Here is a 19,160-nt window from a genome sequence, read left to right as displayed (position 1 = left end):
TTTAGAAACTAAAATTGAACTGTAGGCTTAAATAAGTTGGTGTCTCTTTTTCTACTTTAAAATTACCAATTTATAGTTACACGTTTGAAATTTGTTCTGCACTTTATTTGCAAAAAAAACAAAAAAATAAAAATACCTGTTTAGATGTGTTATTACATATCTGAATACATCATAGTTTACAGGATGAAACTTCTTAACAATTTCTTTCAATGCATGAAGACGTTCTGTTTTATCTGGGATTTCTGTAAAGTTAAAGCAGTAAGGAATTTGTGTGAAACTCATACATTTAAAAATATCTGATAAAGCTTTCTACTATGCTTACTGTAAAGAAACATTAAGGAATGTGTTTGAATCATTTTAGGATAGGTAAACAAAAACAAAGAAGATATTCTCAAGAACTGCTAAAAACACATTATCACCTATTGCATTAGCCTTTTTGCAAGTAAAGCTAATCACTATAGAGCAAAGTTGACTCAAGATGGTAAAATGGGACAGAGTACAGAAATTTATATTAATTTAGAATCAATTAATTACTTATGAAGCCATTAGGCTCTTAAATGTTACCAAATTCCTTTTCCTTTTCATTTTGTTTAACCATTCTCAGCTTGCAAGCACCTATAAAAATTTGATGGCAAGCTGAATTTGGCCTGTAGGTCATAGTTTGCCAATACCTGATTTAAAAGTGTCACACTATAGTTATTTATAATCTACTTTGCTTACTGAAAATCTTTCTTCACAAGCAGTACGAACATTTAGCTCAGTTACTCTCCAAATTTATGCAAATTATGAAACAGAACAGAAATGTGTTTCTGCAGTAAGTAAGAGATAAGGGAGTGCTTTGCTGCTCTTCCTCATTCATTTGATTCTTCCAAAAAGTAACAACGGGTTCTTCTGGAGACCAATCTGCATACCAACTCACAAGTAGGTAGTATAACCAAGTACTAACAAATCTGATTTGCCACAGATTACTTCTAAATCAGTAGTCAAAAATTTCCTAAGTAGGAAAATTCTGAGGCTGCTGTTTATTGAGAAAATGTAAGCTATCAAGTGAACCATTTTCCAATTTACATATGAAAGTCTGTGTAAGGCAACTATACATATATTGTGTTTTTTATAGTGATTTTTAATGAAAAGTTTTTTTTAACCAAGAACTTTAACATAATCAAAATTGTAAGAAAGTAGTTTCACTTTAAAGAGCCTTAACATTTGTAAACAAAAGGAAATAAAGAGAAATACTTAAAACACTCATTATTTTGAGGAGAAAATGTGGAGTAAGCACTAAGTTACCCAATACCTGAATAGATCCTCTATGTCATTTTTTCAGGCAACAAATGAATATTTGTTTAATAGAAATAGCAGGATGAATGATGCCAAAGCAGGAATAAATACTGAATAAGTATTCTTTCTTCCTGCCTTCTTTTAAATAAAATGACTTTAGACATGAGGCCAAAGTTAATTTGACTTAAAAAATTTAAATACACATGTGTACCAGTTAATGTTTTACTGAAGTACATTATACATACATTCAATTGAAAAGTTTATTTAATTTTCCTACAATGCCTGTGAGTTTGAATTAAAAACATAACTCTCAAAGTTCTAGTGCAATGAACTTCAAACTTCTAGGAGCATCCAGTCACATGGAAGACTAACAAAACCTAAATATTTCTGGGGACCAACTCCAGGGATCTTGATGTTTTATCTATATATCTTGATGTTATAGAAAAATACCTTCATTAGCTACACATTCCAGTGCATGGCTGATTTAAACACCTAGCAATCAATATACAAAAACCCATCATCCCTCAGAAAGAAAAGAAAAGGAAAGAAAAGGAAAGAAAAGGAAAGAAAAGGAAGGAAGAAAGGAAGAAAGGAAGAAAGGAAGAAAGGAAGAAAGGAAGAAAGGAAGAAAGGAAGAAAGGAAGAAAGGAAGAAAGGAAGAAAGGAAGAAAGAAAGAAAGAAAGAAAGAAAGAAAGAAAGAAAGAAAGAAAGAAAGAAAGAGAAAGAAAGAAAGAGGAGGCTTGTACTTACTTGCTGCTTCCAATAACTCTGGATGAAGAGAATATGGAATTAAAGGATCTGGCAGATCTGCAAAGAAAGCTTTAAGAGCTCCAGCTACAGCATTTACTGTTACTTCCATTGATACTAGACTGATATTATGATCTAGAAGACAAAAATTAAAATATTAATTTATAATTTATGTAATAAATTTAAGTTATTATAGAAGTACTTAAGCATTCTCATTTGCCACCTTTCTTTACAAGCTGATTCAGCTCTCCTTCATTGTGTTAATATAGATATATAAGGATAAGGGAACAGAATCAAGCAAGATTTATTAGTATACTAAAGAACTTCAGCTTTTACTAATATCTATGTTTAAAATATTTTGTTTATATAAGCTATTTAAAAGAGGCCATAAGGGAACATAAAAACAACAGAAATTATGAATACAAATTCAAATTTACACCTTTTCAATAATACTTAAAACTTTATCCTATATAATAAAAGGCTAATATGCAAACAGACCAAATGGCTGAACAACTGGAACAACTGGTTGCTATGATGTGCGCTGACCATCAGGGGTGTGTGTGGAACATGGCGGGTGTTGGCCATGGTGGGATGGTGGAGCAGGTGAGCGGGGGCGCTAGACCAAGGCAGGATGCAGGTCGCTGTCATTGGAGCGAGCCTCCGGTGGTTGCTGAAAATTCTTTGCTCCTGTACACCGCAGTCCAGCACAGCGCTTGCACCCGCTGCCGGCCCCAATTGCCTCTGAGGGCTTCTCCACCTTCCCCTGCTCCTGAGAGGCAATCAGGTCAGCAGCTGCTGTTTGCACCCACTAATGGTGCCGGCCCTGCTCGCACCCACTGCTGGTGTCAGCCCCAATTGCTCTCAGCGCATGGGAGCGGCGGCGGCGGGAGTGGGGCTGCCGACAGACGGGTGACCAGGGGCTGCGGTGAAAGGGACCGGGTGGGGGTGCGGAGGATGGGCTGAGACCAAGCCCAGTGCCTACAGCAGCCTTGCAGCCCACAGTTCCTTTCAAGGTGCACAAATTTGTGCACTGCGCCCTTAGTATATATAAAACAGCCAAGTGACTGGAACGCCCAAACAACCTGAACAACTGGTCTCTATGACGTACACCTGGCCAGCCAACCGGCCTGATTGGGGGGTGGGGGTGGGGGGGGGATAGCCCCTCGGCCTGGCCCGATTGGCTCCCATCTAGGCAGGACAGCCAGACTCCACCCATGCATGAATTTGTGCACTGAGCCTCTAGTTTTTATATAAAATTTTACATTTAAACACAGTGAAATTCTGACTTAAAAAACAAGATTGGCCCTAGCCTGTTTGACTCAGTGGATAGAGTGTCGGCCTACAGACTGAAGGGTCCTGGGTTCAATTCTGGTCAGGGGCACATGCCCAGGTTGCGGGCTCAATCCCCAGTGGGGGTGTGTAGGAGGCAGCCAATCAATGATTCTCTCTGATCATTAATGCTTCTAACTCTCCCTCCCTCTCCCTTCCTCTCTGAAATAAAAATATATTAAAAAAAAACCCACCACAACACAAGAATGGAACATACTAAATGTATCATAAGGTTATTGAAATATAATGAATACTTATGATAGAAAATATACAAATATAGACCACAAAAAGGAAAAAAATTATTCCATCACACAGAGACAATCACTGTTTATATTTTAATGTTTCTTTTCAGCCCCTTTCTGATCACTAATAATTCAAAAGACAAGACAAAAACAAATCAGATGTGTATTTCCTAACTGATTTCATCTTTAATGCACTGTCCAAAGTTATTAAAATTTCACAAGCAACTTTGCAAAACTGTTTTGGGGGGATCTGGGTAACATTTAATTGTAATTTCAAACTTGCAGATAATTTGCAAGAATAGTACTAAGGACTCACACAGATCCTTAATGAATAATCACTAATCATTAATATTTTGCCAACATAAATAATTTTAATGGCTACACAATATTCCCCAGTTTTAATAATTTACATAATATTCTATATTCTATCACTGAACATTTCATTTCATTTCAAAACATAAAGATGCTATGATAAATATATGTATGTACTAAAGATTATTTCCTTAAGGTTACATTCCTTGCAATAACAGCTACCCAACAAACATTTAATACGGTGCCTGGCACAACAAACTCTTCATATGCACCATCTCATTATTCCTCATAATTATTCTTATCATTCCCATACTAGATATGAAAAAGTTGCGATATAGAAAGATTAACTTCCCTAGGGCACTAAGACAGTTAAGTGGAAGAACCAGAAAACAAAACCAGGAAGTCTAATTCAAGAGGCCCTGGTATTGACTACTACCCTTCCTTTATTTTATTTATTTATTTATTAATATATTTTATTGATTTTTTACAGAGAGGAAGGGAGAGGGATAGAGAGTTAGAAACATTGATGAGAGAGAAATACCGATCAGCTGCCTTCTGCATACCCACTACTAGGGATATGCCCACAACCAAGGTACATGCCCTTGACCGGAATTGAACCTGGGATCCTTCAGTCTGCAGGCCGACGCTCTATCCACTGAGCCAAACCAGCTAGGGCTATCCTTCCTTTATTATTGGAAGCAAAACTCTACCAATATTATAAAGGTTAAACAGATTTTCTAACAAAATGTTTTTTAACAATGAAATAACATTTTATTTTATTTTTTAAAATTTAGGTGGCATTCTTTTTTTTTTTTAGTTGACATTCTTATATCAATGGGTGCATGTGGTTAAACGGGCACAAAATTTTAAAAAAATATTTTTAAATTGACTTTTAGAAAGAAAGGAAGAGAGAGAAAGAAACATTGATATGAGAACAAATCATCAGCTGCCTCCCACATACCCCCTGACCAGGTATCCAGCCCTCAACCCAGGCAATGTGTCCTGATGGTGAATTGAATTGGCAAACTTTCGATGCACAGGACGCTGCCAAACCAACTGAACCATACCAGCCAAGGTTCCCCTTCCTTTTTAAAAAAATTACAAAAAGGCTGCAATGTTTGCCTGTGTTAAGTAGTGCTATGCCTACACAAAGATTATTGTTAACAAGTATTTACAAGCTGACTTTCTCTAGCAAAGATACCTGAATTTTAATAGATATTCAAAAGGCACCTACAACGAACAGTATACAAAATACTGGCTTGTCTACACTTTACCAACTATCTTTTTCACTCTAATAAAACAAATACAATCTTGTTGTTTTAATTTTTATTTCTATGTAACTGATAGAAGCAGCACATTTTCATATATATGTTGACTACTTTCTTCTGATATGAATTCCTTAATCTTAACACAGATATTCCATATCTTCCCCAAATTTATAGTGTGTCTTCTAATATTATGTTTAATCCACTGTCTCATACAGAATTTTTAGATTTTTAGGTAGTCCAGTTTATCATCTTGCTCATACTTTCCAGATTTGATATCAAGTTTAGTCCTTTCTCTACTCCAAGACTGTAACTTTTAAAAATATAGCATGAAACTTTTACTCATTTTTCTTCCTAGTAAAATTTTCATTTTTTTACATTTAAACCTTTGATCTTATATAGAATTTACTTTAATATGAGTAGAGAATTCAGCTCTGTTTTTATTACTAATAATTAGTTGGCCCGATATCAAGGAAAATTTTTTTAGATTGCATTTTTAAGTAAGTAGTATCTGTGATATACAAAGATGCCAATGTGTCATAAATCAATTTACTATTTTTCCAATTTTGGTGATAGATTTATAGCTCTCCTGTTTCTTGCCTCTGTGGTCTCTTCTATTAAACTAGTGGCGTGGTGCACGAATTCGTGTGCACTGAAAGGAAATTAATTGGAAGAAATATTTTAATGTCGCACCAAATTCACAATTGACAATGACAGATGGAAACACACACACACACGTGCAACTGGTGCCAGAGAGAGCTTTACAGTAGGTCCTCAGGTTATGTCGGCGATCCGTTCCTATGGTGTGACATACGTGATTTTCGCCATAAGTCGGAACTCACATACATAAGCACCTACGTCACTCACATAGAGCACATACACAGCAGTAATGAAGTGAAACAGTAAAAAAAAAAAAAAATTAAAAGAAAGATAATTCCTGACCTTTACTTGTGGTAAATAAATAATAAAAAACATAAAGCACATATGTACATACATCGAAATGATGGAACTTTTTTTTTTTATAAATAAATGGGATATGGCGACGTAACCATGAAACGACGTACATTGAGTCCAACGTAACCTGAGGACTGTCTTTATATGTATCGTGCATACGCGAGTCAACTTAGCCTTTTACATATATATAGAATGAACTGGCTTGATTAGGGCTTTCTGATTTAGCTAAACTTTTTCCAGCCCAGTGAAGCACTTCAATTGCTCTTTCAGGTAATTGTCAGCAACACAGCAGTAAATATCAATACAAAGCAGATTATTATTATAGATCATGCAGGGAGAACAAAAGGTAAAATATTTAACTGTAGCAGTGTTTGACTATATTCTGCACAGTGAGAAAACCTGAAGTCATTTTCTTTTTTAAAAAAAATATATTTGTATTGATTTCAGAGAGGAAAGGAGAGGGAGAGAGAGAGAGAGAGAGAAACATCAATGACGAGAGAGAATCATCTATTGGCTGCCTCCTGCACACCCCTCACTTGGGATCGAGCCCACAATCCAGGCATGTGCCCTGACCAGGATCAAACTGTGACCTCCTAGTTCATAGATTGATGCATAACCACAGAGACACGCTGCTCGGGCCTGAAGTCATTTTCAAGGTCCACCATTTCTCATTTCTTCTCAGTCTTGTCAAGTTTCTAAGCTTTCTAAATCTCTGTTTTCCAGCTAATGGAAAGAAAATAGGATTCCACTGAGTCTCCTATCTACCTACTCCAGGATTTCTGTGAGGATCAAATGAAATGAGGCACAGGAAAACGCTTCACAGACATTTGGTTGAAGTGTAAAATGGTTCCACCTGGCTATCAAGCAAGTCGTGTTCCTGGGCTGAAGAAAATGCAAGGAGGCTCGTCGCTAGGGAGAGGAAGCCGGGTGGAGTTGCTATGTGACATCATTACCCAGACAGACACTTAGCATATTAGCCTTTTATATATATAGATATTTCTAATTCCACTTCAAAGTTCTTTCCCTTCAACATCTATGTCCTTAGAAGGTTTTCATCTGAAAATCAATCTTCCCACCATGAAATTTTAATAAGGAAAAGGAAACAATTTTTTTTATGTAATTATTATCTTACCTTGATCAAACTGCTTTTGAATATTGTCTTGATCAGTTTTGTTCCCACTAACACGGTAGAGTCCTTCAGTACATAACCCTAAAAAAATAAAGAGATATACATAACCTTATGTACATCTTAGCTACTTACAAAGATATTTTAAAGAATAAGTATTTTTTGAGTATTTCACTTAAAGTAAGTTGTTAATAGACTTTTTATTTTAAACTATTTAGGATATCCAGTTCCACACAAATGAAAAGACACATTTCTCCCTATTCCTTCCACTAAACACAACCCCTGAATCCAATATATAAAAAACAAATATCAAAAGCCTCTGAATGGTGGAGAGATGAAGGTGTGCTGGCTAGTGAACCTGGATCTTGAAGAACAACATGACAATGAGTTCCCTGGGTTTTATTTTTGCCTCTTATATATCCTGGGCCTGGCAATAGAGGAACCTGCAACCCAGAAACTCCAATGAGCACAGGCAAAAAATAAAAACAAAACAACACACAGAAAACCAACAGCAACAAAAGCCTCCTCTCTCTGGTGAACAAATTAGAAAAGGGACAGCATAGGAATTAAAAACAAATATTTTTTTATTTTAATCATCCTAACTCCAGTCAAGTGCCCTGATCCCACCACTCCTCACATATATCACTGGTGACCAAGTAAGGAAATTAGAATTCCACCTCTACCGAACAATAACTAAGGTGCCTCCTAACACCCCTGGAGTGTCAGAAGGGGTTGAGAAGATAGCCTAAATTTCCACCCTCCTTCAAGTTAAAGGGGTCCTCCCCACTGTATAGTGTGAACAGAGGTTAGCAGAGACCAAGCTGAGTCTGGACTTCTACCCTACCTTGCAGTAGCAAGGCAGCCTTTCTTCCCTGACGGTGCAGGGCCAGAAGAGGCCAGCTAAAATAGAATATTTAAAATATATTTTATTGATTTTTTACAGAGAGGAAGGGAGAGGGATAGAGTTAGAAACATCGATGAGAGAGAAACATCGATCAGCTGCCTCCTGCACACCCCCTACTGGGGATGTGCCCGCAACCAAGGTACATGCCCTTGACCGGAATCGAACCTGGGACTCTTCTAAAATAGAATATTTAAATACGATCCAAATACTCATAGCATAATATCCCAAGTCAGAGCTCTTTGAAGAAAAGGCTGATTCCAAGGCTGGATCGGGAAAGTATAAGCCAAGCCTGGTACGTCTTGTGACAGATAGTAAAGAAGTACTTAAAGAATTCTGGGGACAGATCTTAAAAGGATATGTGTGGATTATAACCCACCGAGTATAATAAGAACACATGAGACCATACCATATAAATAAACAGTAAATCATTAAATCCATAGTTTAACTCCAATAAAGAAATACGGCAGACATGATCATTTGGTGAAATTAATATCACCTATATTAAGACAAACTGACATCCTATCTCAGTAAATATGATGCATGTCTAAGAATAGAATATCACTGGCAGTATTTGTAACAAAAAATGCATAATTCCAATCCAATAATAAGAAAACATGGGACAAACTCAAATTGAGGTAGAAAGAAAAGTTCATACATACAGTAAAATGCCAACCAATAAACACAGGGAAAATAGTAGAGATTTAAAAAAAAATCATTAACGGAGACTAAAATTTACAGCTGAAAATATGATGACAGTCTCAAGTATATGAACTCTACAAGACACTCACTATGAACCAATAAACAAATATGTTGAATGTAAAAGAATGGGAAAATACATTCAATGCAAATAATAACCAAATAACTGGGTGGCTACCCTAATTTCAGAAAAGATAAACTATGACAAGAATTGTTATAAGAGACACTCAAGGACATAAAACATTGATAATAGTGAGTCCCAAAATATGTGAAGCAAAAATTGACAAAATTGAAGGGAGAAATCGTTCAACTATAAAAGTTAGAGACTTTAATACTGTACTTTCAATAATGAATAGAACAATTAAACAGAAGATCACCAATAGAAAACTTAATATAGTAAACCAACTAAACCAAATAAACATTGCACTCCCACTCAGTAACAACACACTATGCATACCTCTCAAATATACATGGAATATTCTCCAGGACAGACTAGATGTTAGATCACAACACAATAATAAATATAAAGGTTTTAAAACGATACCAATATGTTTTGACCACACACACACACAAAATGAAACTAGAAGTAGGTAACAAAAAGAAAATTCACAAATATGTTGAAATTAAACATACTCTTTTTTTTTTTTTTTGGGTCAATTCTGACCCAAGGACATTTTTCCATTGATTTTTAGGGAGAGTGGAAGAGACAGGGAAAGACAAAGAGAAACATCGATATGAGAGATTGGATGTCTGCTGCAGAAGCCCCAACCAGGGCATGGGCAAAGGAGGAGCCTGCAACCAAGGTAAATGCCTTGATGGACTGGAACCTTTGGTCCGCACAAACCGGCTGTTGCTAAACAACATATTCTTAAAATAGCCCTTGGACCATTAAAGGGGAAACGACAAGTAAAATCAAAAATTACTTTGAGATAAAAAAGGAAGATATACAAAAATCTAAGGAATGCAGCAAAAACAGTGATTAGAAGGAAATCTGTAGCTGTAAATGTATACATTAAAATAGAAGAAAATTTCAAATTGAAGGTTAGGTTATTTCTTAAGGAAATAGAAAAAAAAAGAGAAAACTAAACTCAAAGCTAGCAGAACAAAGGGAAAAATTAAAATGAATATAAATAAAATATAAAATAGAAAAACAGAAGAACCACAAAAAAATGCTTGCTTTTGTCATTTCTAAATAAACACTGTACTGAAGTTCTAGCTAGAAATGTAACATGCTCTACAAGGAATGAAGTATAACTTTCCAAAATGTAAAGGAATGAAGTATAACTATCCCTAAATTGTTGATCTAACTCTTAGAAGGAAACAAACACTGGAGTAAAATTTTCATGACCTTGGGTTTGGCAATGGATTCTTAGATATGGCACCTATAAGTGAGGAAAATAAAAAGTAAACTGATTTCACCAAAATTTAAAACTTTAGCACATTAAAGAACATTATAAAAAAAAAGAAAACCTATAAAATGTAAGAAAATATTTGCAAATAATTTATCTGATAAAGGTCTAGTATCCAAAATATATAATGAACTCTCAAAACCAAACATGAAAAAGACAAACAACCCAATGTAAAATAGTCAAAAGACTTAAGACATTTCTCCAAAAATATACAAGATGCTCAAAGTCATTAGTCATTAGGGAAATGCAAGCAAAAACTACAATGAGGTATTTCACTCTACTCTCACTAATGATGACTATAATACTACATTTTTAAAAAAAGGAAAACAAGTGTTGGTGAGGCTGTGGAGAAATAATTCTCACACATTGCTGGTAGAAATCTAAAGTGGTATAGCCTCTTCCTCAAAAAGTTAAACATTCTTCTAGGCATATAAGTTATAGAACTCATAACAGGTACTCAAAGAAATACATATACATGAATGTTCTTAGAAGCACTATTTACATCACAACAGCCAAACAAAAGGTGTAAATAAGCCAAATATCCACCAATGGATGAATAAATAAATAAAAATGTGGTACATTCATAAAACGGATTATTCAAAAAGAGGAATGAAGTGCTGATAAAAAAATATGCTTAATGAAAGAACTAGACATAAAAGGTCATATTTAATTTCACTTATATGAAACTAGAGGCCCGGTGCATAAAAATTTGTGCACTCGGGGGGGGGGGGGGAGGGGGAGTCCCTCAGCCCGGCCTGTGCCCTCTCTCAGTCTGGAACCCCTCGGGAGATAACGACCTGCTGGCTTAGGCCTGCTCCCAGGTGGCAGAGGGCAGGCCCAATCCCTAGGTGCAGCCCCTGGTCAGGCTCAGAGCAGGGCTGATTGGGGAGTTGGGGCACCGCCCCCTGTCATGCACAGAGCGGGCCGACTGGGAGGTTGTGATGCCACCCTCAGTCACGCTCAGGGTAGGGCCGATTGGGGGGTTGGGGCACCACCCCCGTCACACTCAAGGCAGGGTCGATGGGGAGGTTGTGGCGCCACCCCCTGTCACGCACACAGCAGGGCCCATCAGGGGGATTGGGGCTCCATACCCTGCCACGCACAGAGCAGGGTCAATCAGGGGGTTGAGGAGCTCCCCCCGTCACAGAGTAGGGTCGATAGGGGAGTTGGGGCACCGACCCAACACACTCAGGGCAGGGCGGATCAGGGGGTTGGGGCGCCGCCCTCTATCACCCACAGAGCAGGGCCGATCAGGGGGTTGGGGCGCCGCCACTCTCACACTCAGGGCAGGGCCAATGGGGAGGTTATGGCTTTACCCCAGCCATGGGCAAACTACGGCCCGCGGGCCGGATCCGGCACATTTAAAATGAATAAAACTATTGAAAAAAAAGACCGTACCCTTTTATGTAATGATGTTTACTTTGAATTTATATTAGTTCACAGAAACACTCCATCCATGCTTTTGTTCTGGCCCTCCGGTCCAGTTTAAGAACCCATTGAGGCCCTCGAGTCAAAAAGTTTGCCCACCCATGCTCTACCCTGTCACACACAGAGCAGGGCCCGTGGGGAAGGGGGGGGAGTTGGGGTGCCGCACCCTATCACACACAGAGCAGGGCCAATCAGAGGGTTGGGGCACCACACCCTGTCACACACAGAGCCGCAGGGCGATCAGGGGGTTGGGGAGCTCCACCCTACTAGGCACAGAGCAGGGCTGACCAGGGGGTTGGGGCGCCTTCCCCTGTCACGAACAGAGCAGGGCGGATAGGGAGGTTGTGGCCCTGCCCCCTGTCATGCACAGAGCCGCAGGGCGATCAGGGGGTTTAGGCGCTGCCCCCTGTCACGCTGATCCCGGTGCCGGAAGGCCTCTCGGCTCCGCTGACCCCGGTGCCGGGAGGCCTTGCGGCTCCGCTGATCCCGGTGCTGGGAGGCATATTACCCTTTTACTATATAGGATAGAGGCCTGGTGCATGGGTGGGGCTGTCTGGTTTGCCCTGAAGGGTGTCCTGGATCAGGGTGGGGGTCCCCACTGGGGTGCCTGGCCAGCCTGGGTGAGGGGATGATGGCTGTTTGCAGCTGGTCACACACCCTTCAGGGTGGGGGTCCCCACTGAGGTGCCTGGCCAGCCTGGGTGAGGGGATGATGGCTGTTTGCAGCTGGTCACACACCCTTCAGGGTGGGGGTCCCCACTGGGGTGCCTGGCCAGTCTGGGTGAGGGGCTGAGGGCTGTTTTCAGGCTGGGGGTGACTGAAGCTCCCAACTGCTCCTTTTTTTCTTTTTTCTTTTTTATTCTGGGCCAGCTTTAGCTCTGGCTCCAGCTCTGAGTCCTCTGCTGCTGAAAAAAGGTATCTGGTTTGTTTGGGTTCTATAATAGAAACTCTGTATCAACTCCAGCTCTGAGATCCTGGGGGGCTGAAAGCAGGTTTCTGGGGTTTTGTTTAGCTTCTATATTTGTTACAATGTTTCTTAAACTGCAAGCTCAGAGGCTGGCAAGGCTTGCGGGGAATGTTGGAGTCCTCCGTCACTGAAGCAAGCAAGCCTCATGTTAGTTTCAAGCTGCCTGGCTGTCGGCCACCATCTTGGCTGGCAGTTAATTTGCATATCTTGCTGATTAGCCAATGGGAAGGGTAGCGGTCGTACGCCAATTACCATGTTTCTCTTTTATTAGATAGGATAATGAGAACAGGCAAATCTGTAGACACTGGAAACACACTGGTGGTTGCCAGAGGGTATAGGAAAGGTGAATAAGGAGTGCTTAGTGAGTACATGTTTTCTTTTTTTTCAGTTTTATTTTGAGTTTATTGTAGAAACTCTATCAGATGAAGGCTGTTGCTTTCTATTTCCAGGTTGCTATATTTTTTTAAACTCTGGTATGATGACTTTATAAAGTGCTTTTTCTGCATCTATTGATAGGATCATAGGGTTCTGCTGGGGTCCAACCCCAGCAGGTCCAGGGGTTCCCAAAGGTGTAGACGGAGTCAGCGAAGAAGGAATGACATGGAGACAGCGTTCAGTTGATCAGCAGCCTAGCCAGGATCTCTAGCCAGGATCTCCAGCCAGGATCTCAAGCCAAGTTCTGGTCTGGATCTCTAGCCAAGTTCTGTTCAGGATCTCCAGCGAAGTTCTGGTTAGGATCTCCAGCCAGGTTCTGTGTCCATGTTCTCTTGCTAAGTTCTCCAGGTTCTCCAGCCAGGTTCTGTAGCCATGTTCCCTCGCTAGGTTCTCCAGCCAGGTTCAGTCACCAGGTTCTAGTCAGGTTCTGTCTCTAGGTTCTGTGGCCAGTTTCTGTCCAGGATCTTTTGCCATGTTCTCTCGCTAGGTTCTGTCTCTAGGTTCTGTGGCCAGTTTCTGTCCAGGATCTTTTGCCATGTTCTCTCCAGCGAAGTTCTTCTGTCTCTAGGTTCTGTGTCTAGGTTCTGTGTCTAGGTTCTGTGCATGATTTCTTTTTGGAGTGATAAAATGTTAGTACTAAAAAGAGGTGATGATTACACAACATTGTGAATGTACTAAATGCCACTGAATTTTACACTTACAAATGATTAACTATATATTTTGTGATTTTTATCCCAACAAAAAAGGTAAAAGCACAAGTGGGAAATAAGATATCAAGCATTGGTATTATATAAGCTTATTCAGGTTAGCTGCTACAAAATTAAATGTGTATTCTTATTGCTTGATATAAATTTAAGGACCACTGGAGGTGGTAGTAAGATAAAAACCATATTTCAAGAAACTGTATAATACAATATGCATTTAAACACACCAAAACATATCTCACATTAACTAGCTATCAAAAAATTAAATAATTTGATTATTTATTTGTAATGTTAAATGATGAACTAAATTCTCTCTGGAAATTTGGAATTGGGAGTCAAAATCATCTGGTTAAGCTCAGGATATGGTTAAAACTGAGACATAAAAATCTAGGTTCTGTGAACAGATGAGTCTAGAGAGAGAAGAACAGAGAAAAATAGAGATGACAATGCACTTGGGTGCTAATCCACTGGTATTAGATGCTCTTGGTTTTGATAAGATACCCTTGATTCCAATTAAGTATTTTTTTTTTTTTTTGCATTTCTTGCAACCAAAATAATTTAGATTCAAAAAGCCTTAATTTCTACACTATGAAATTTCAATTTATTTTTTCCCCTAAGCACTCAATTATTTTTAAGTATGAGAAACATCTGGGAGTAGAAAGACAACTATATCAAAAGCAGCAACAGGAGAAATGTGATATTAATAGATCCTAATATGGTAATGACACTGAAAAACAGATATTAGAGAAAAAATATTGCTAAGAAAGGGCAAAACTTATCAATTAATGGTATATGAGCACAATGGATAAAAGAGAAGTCATATTAATGAAATACCTTTACTCACATAACTGGAATAAGGACACTGGCATTATTAGGGAAAAAAATCAAGAAAATGAAGTGGCTTGGGGGAAGATGAATCAAATTTTAATCTTAAGCCCAAGATAAGACATCCAAATATTCAATAGGCAGTCAGAAATATAAGAAAACATTGGGGTGTGGTAAAAAAAACTGGGAGTCATTCTCATAGATGTGATGTCATTTTCATAGCTGGTGTTGCTCCATGGTTGAGGATCGACCTCTGGAATCAGGAGATCATGGTTTGAATCCCGGTCAGAGCACATGCCTGAGTTGCTGACTTGATCTCCAATAGGTAGTGTGCAGGAGGCAGCCATCAATGATTCACTCTCAATGATGATTCTATCTCTCTGTACCTCTCCCTTCCTCTCTGAATTCAATAAAAATATCCTATATAATAAAAGGCTAGTATGCAAATCGACTGAACGGTGGAATGACCAGTTGCTATAACACACACTGGCCACCAGGGGGCAGACGCTCAATGCAGGAGCTGCCCCCTGGTGGTCAATGTGCTCCCACAGGGTGAACGCTGCTCAGCCAGAAGCCGGGCTCATGGCAATTGGACAGTCCCTGAGGGCTCCCAGACTGCAAGAGGGCGCAGGCCTGGTTTGGGACCCCTCCCCCTGAATGCACAAATTTCATGCACTGGGCCTCTAGCATCTAAAAAAAAAAGTATACATGAATGAAGTCAACACTAAATGAGATGGCTCTAACTTGCTGAAATTAATTAAAGGTGCACTTAGCTGGTACAAAAGATATATGAACAGATGGAGATATATTACGATATGTTTTGATTTGAAACAAGGTATGTTTCTTAATAAAATGCCTATGTGCAGCATATTAGAATTTGCATGTGTGATATAAGGCAATATACTGTCCTTGATATAACATAGTTTATTATATTTTTTAATCCTCATCCGAGGATATTTTCCCACTAATTTTTAGAGAGAGAGTGGTAGAGAGAGGGAAAAACAGAGAGAAATATCAATGTGAGAGAAACACATCAATTGGTTGCCTCCTGCACTTGATCTTGACCAGAATTGAACCTGGGACCCTTCAGTCCATAGGCCAATACTCTATCCACTGAGCAAACTGGCTAGGTGATATAACATAGTTTATACAGTTTAGTAAGTCAGGTATTTTGAGTCTTAAAACAAAGGTTGATGTAGAACATGTTCACAAATCTCAAACTGGATGAAATGAGATTTTTCACATGCTAAAAACAAAAGCTCTAAGTCTTGAGAAAGATATTACTGAAAAACTATAGACCTGCATCTCTCATGAACATAGATGGAAAAATGCTCAAGGTATTAGCAAATTGAATCAAAAAAGCATAAAAGGAACTATACACTATGATCAAGTAAGACTCATCCCATGTATGCAGGGCTAGTTTAATATGTGGAAATCAATTAATGTAATCCATCACATCATTAGACTAAAAAAGAAAAATCACACAATCATATCAATAGATGCAAAAAAATTCCTATCTAATAAAAGACAAATAGGGTAATTAACCGTACCTCCGATACGCTTCCCATTGGCTAATCAGGACGATATGCAAATTAACTGCCAACCAAGATGGCGGTTAACCACCAACAAAGATGGCGGCTAATTTGCATACTGCAGGCAGGGTGGGACAGCGCCATCCTGCCTGCCCTGCTGCCATCCGGGCCTGCTATCTGTGACCTGGGCGGCAGGCGGCCCGCATGGGACCCGACCCAGGGCTGGCGGGCAGGACCACAGCGATTTGCCACCAGCCACGCCCACAAACGGCCCTCCCGCGGAGATCCTGGGTTGGCGGGTGTTAATGCACGGATCTGCCACCGGCCACGCCCACAAATGGCCCTCCCTGGGGATCCGAGGCTGGCGGGTGCTAATGCACTGATCTACCAACACACACACCCGGGCCGCCTTTGCCCTGCGTGAACTATGCAGCTGGGAGAGGGGAGTGGGGCCACTGGGAGCAGGGCAGGAACTGCCCGGGGTATGTGTCAGGCAGCCCAGAGCAGAGTGCGAACTATCCCGACCGGTAGCTGCTTGCTCATTCACTTACTTGCTCATTCACTCACTTAGCAAACCCTCTCAGGTCCCTTGCACCAGGCCAGGCACTGAAGGTGAAGCAGGATAAGACAGAGCTATGTCCTCAAGATGTTAATAATTCAGTAGGGTGAAGCAGGCACATGAACGAGGCAGTTGTATGCACAGATGCAGTGTACTGGGTTCGGTGAGGGCTGTAACTAACGCCGACTTTGTTCTCTTGATAAAATGGGGCATCGGGAGCCAGGCTGCCCCAAGCCTGTAGGCCTGTGCCTAGCCCAGGAGTGCCCGGGGTCCCAGAACATGACAGAGGGTGCAGGTCGGGCTGAAGGTTCTGGCCCCACCCCTCACCCTCACCCCCAAGTGCACAAATTTTTGTGCACCGGGCTACCAGTATTTTGATAAAATCTAAAACTCTTTCATGATAAAAATCATTAATAAAGTAGAAATAGAAGGTAACTTTTTTACATTATCTACAAAAAAACCTGTGCGTAGCCCCGACTGGTGTGGCTCAGTTGGTTGGGTGTCATTCCATGTGTGCACCAGGAGGTTGCCAGTTACATGCCTGGGTTGTAGGATCAATTCCCAGTAGGGGGCATGCAGGAGGCAGCCAATCGATGTTCTGTTCTCATATTAATGTTTATCTCTCTTCCTCTCCCAAAAAATCAATAAACTACTCTTTATAAAAACAACAAAATAATCCATGTGTCACATCATACTTAATAGTGAGAAACTCGAAGCTTTCCCACTAAGATAAAGTACAATCCAAGAATATCCCATTACCACATCTTTCTTTCAACATTGTACTAGAAGTTCCCTGCTAAAATAATAAAGCAAGAAAAGGAAATCAGAGAATACAGATGGGGAAGAAAGACATAAAACTGTAATTCTTCACAGATGACATGATCATCTATGTAGAATATTAACAAGCAAAAAAGCTCCTGAAAGTAGTAATTATAACAAGTTTTCAGGACACAAGGTTAATATACAAAAACCAACTGTTTTGTTTACATACCAATGAACAAGCAGAATTTGAAATTAAAAACACAGTTTTACATTAATATCCCCCAAAATGAAATTCTTGAGCATAAATCTAACATATTATATATACAAGATTTATATGAGGAAAACTTCAAAACTGATGAATAAATAAATGGAGAGATAATCCATGTTCATGGATAAAGCACTATATTGTCAAGATGTCAATTCTTCCCTTTTGACCTATAGATTCAATGCAATATCAAATTCCCAAAAAGTCATTTTATGGATGTCAACAAACTGATTCTAAAGTTTATATAGAGAGGTCAAGACCTAATATTCAAAGAGAAGAATATTCAAAGAGAAGAACAAAGCTGGAGGCTGTCACTATCCAACTTGAAGGTTTACTATAAATCTACAGTAATCAAGACAATGTAGTGTTGAGGAAAGCATAGGCAAATAGGTCAATGGAACAGAATAGCAAGCCCAGAAATTGACACCCATTAATAGTCAAAGGTTCTTTGAAAAAGGAGCGAAGGCAATAAATATGACGGAATGAAGTATCTTCAAGAAATAATGCTATAAACACTGAACATCCACATGCAAAAAAAAAAAAAAAAAAAGTGAAACTAGACATATACCTTACACCCTTGAAAATATGAACTCAAAATGGATTACGAACTTAAATGTAAAATGCAGAACTATGAAATTTGTAGAAGATAACATAGTAGAAAACCTAGATGATGTTGGATATGGTGATGCCTTTTTTGATATAATACCAAGGATACAATATTATCTTTTGTCTCTTTTCTTAAAAATATTGAGAAAAGAATATTGATTAGCTGGAATTCTGAAGTTAAAAACTTCTGTTCTGTGAAATATAATATCAAGAAAATTAGAAGACAAGCCACAGAGCAAGAGAAAATACTTAAAAAACACACATCTGATGAAGGACTGTTACCTAAAACATACAAAGAACTCTTAAAACTAAGTAATAAGAGAACAATTAACTCCATTACAAAATGGGTGAAAAGACCTTAGCAGACATCCTTATCAAGAAACATATACAAATGGCAAATACATGTATGAAAAGATGCTCTGGAAAGACATGGAGGAACCTTAAATGCACATTACAAAGTGAAAAAAAAAAAACAGTATGAAAAGGCTACATGCACTATGATTCCAACTATATGATACTATGAAAAAGACAAAACTATACTATAGAAAAAAGTCAGTGGTTGTCAGTGCGGGAGAAGGAGACAGAGATGAACAGACAAAGCACAGAGGATTATTAGGGCAGTGAAAAATACTGTATGTTATGGATATACGTCACTTTACATTTGTCCGGAAGGATGTCCATAGAATGTACAACACCAAGAGTGAAGCCTAATATACACTACTAGAGGCCCGATGCATGGATTCATGCACTGGGGGGGGGGGGGGGGGGGGGGGGCGTGGCCTGCGGGGATCGGCCCTCTGTGGAAGCACCGCTCA

At 39.2% G+C, this 19,160-nt stretch overlaps 1 protein-coding gene across 1 annotated transcript in view; it reads right to left on the bottom strand.

The window, feature by feature from the left end:
• The window catches only part of ARHGAP5 (Rho GTPase activating protein 5), a 131,371-nt gene that overhangs the window by 8,524 nt on the left and 103,687 nt on the right, over positions 1–19,160 (bottom strand). Inside the window, exons 5-7 of the mRNA XM_081089834.1 lie at positions 7,261–7,338; positions 2,030–2,161; positions 137–242 (exon numbers count right to left, since the gene is read on the bottom strand). Of these exons, the coding sequence (XP_080945960.1) occupies positions 137–242; positions 2,030–2,161; positions 7,261–7,338 (316 nt within the window). The remainder of the gene's footprint in view (positions 1–136; positions 243–2,029; positions 2,162–7,260; positions 7,339–19,160) is intronic.

Source organism: Myotis nattereri, assembly GCF_964212035.1.
Source record: "Myotis nattereri genome assembly, chromosome: 1".
Taxonomy (NCBI): domain Eukaryota; kingdom Metazoa; phylum Chordata; class Mammalia; order Chiroptera; family Vespertilionidae; genus Myotis; species Myotis nattereri.
This window is presented reverse-complemented; position numbering and strand designations above follow the sequence as displayed.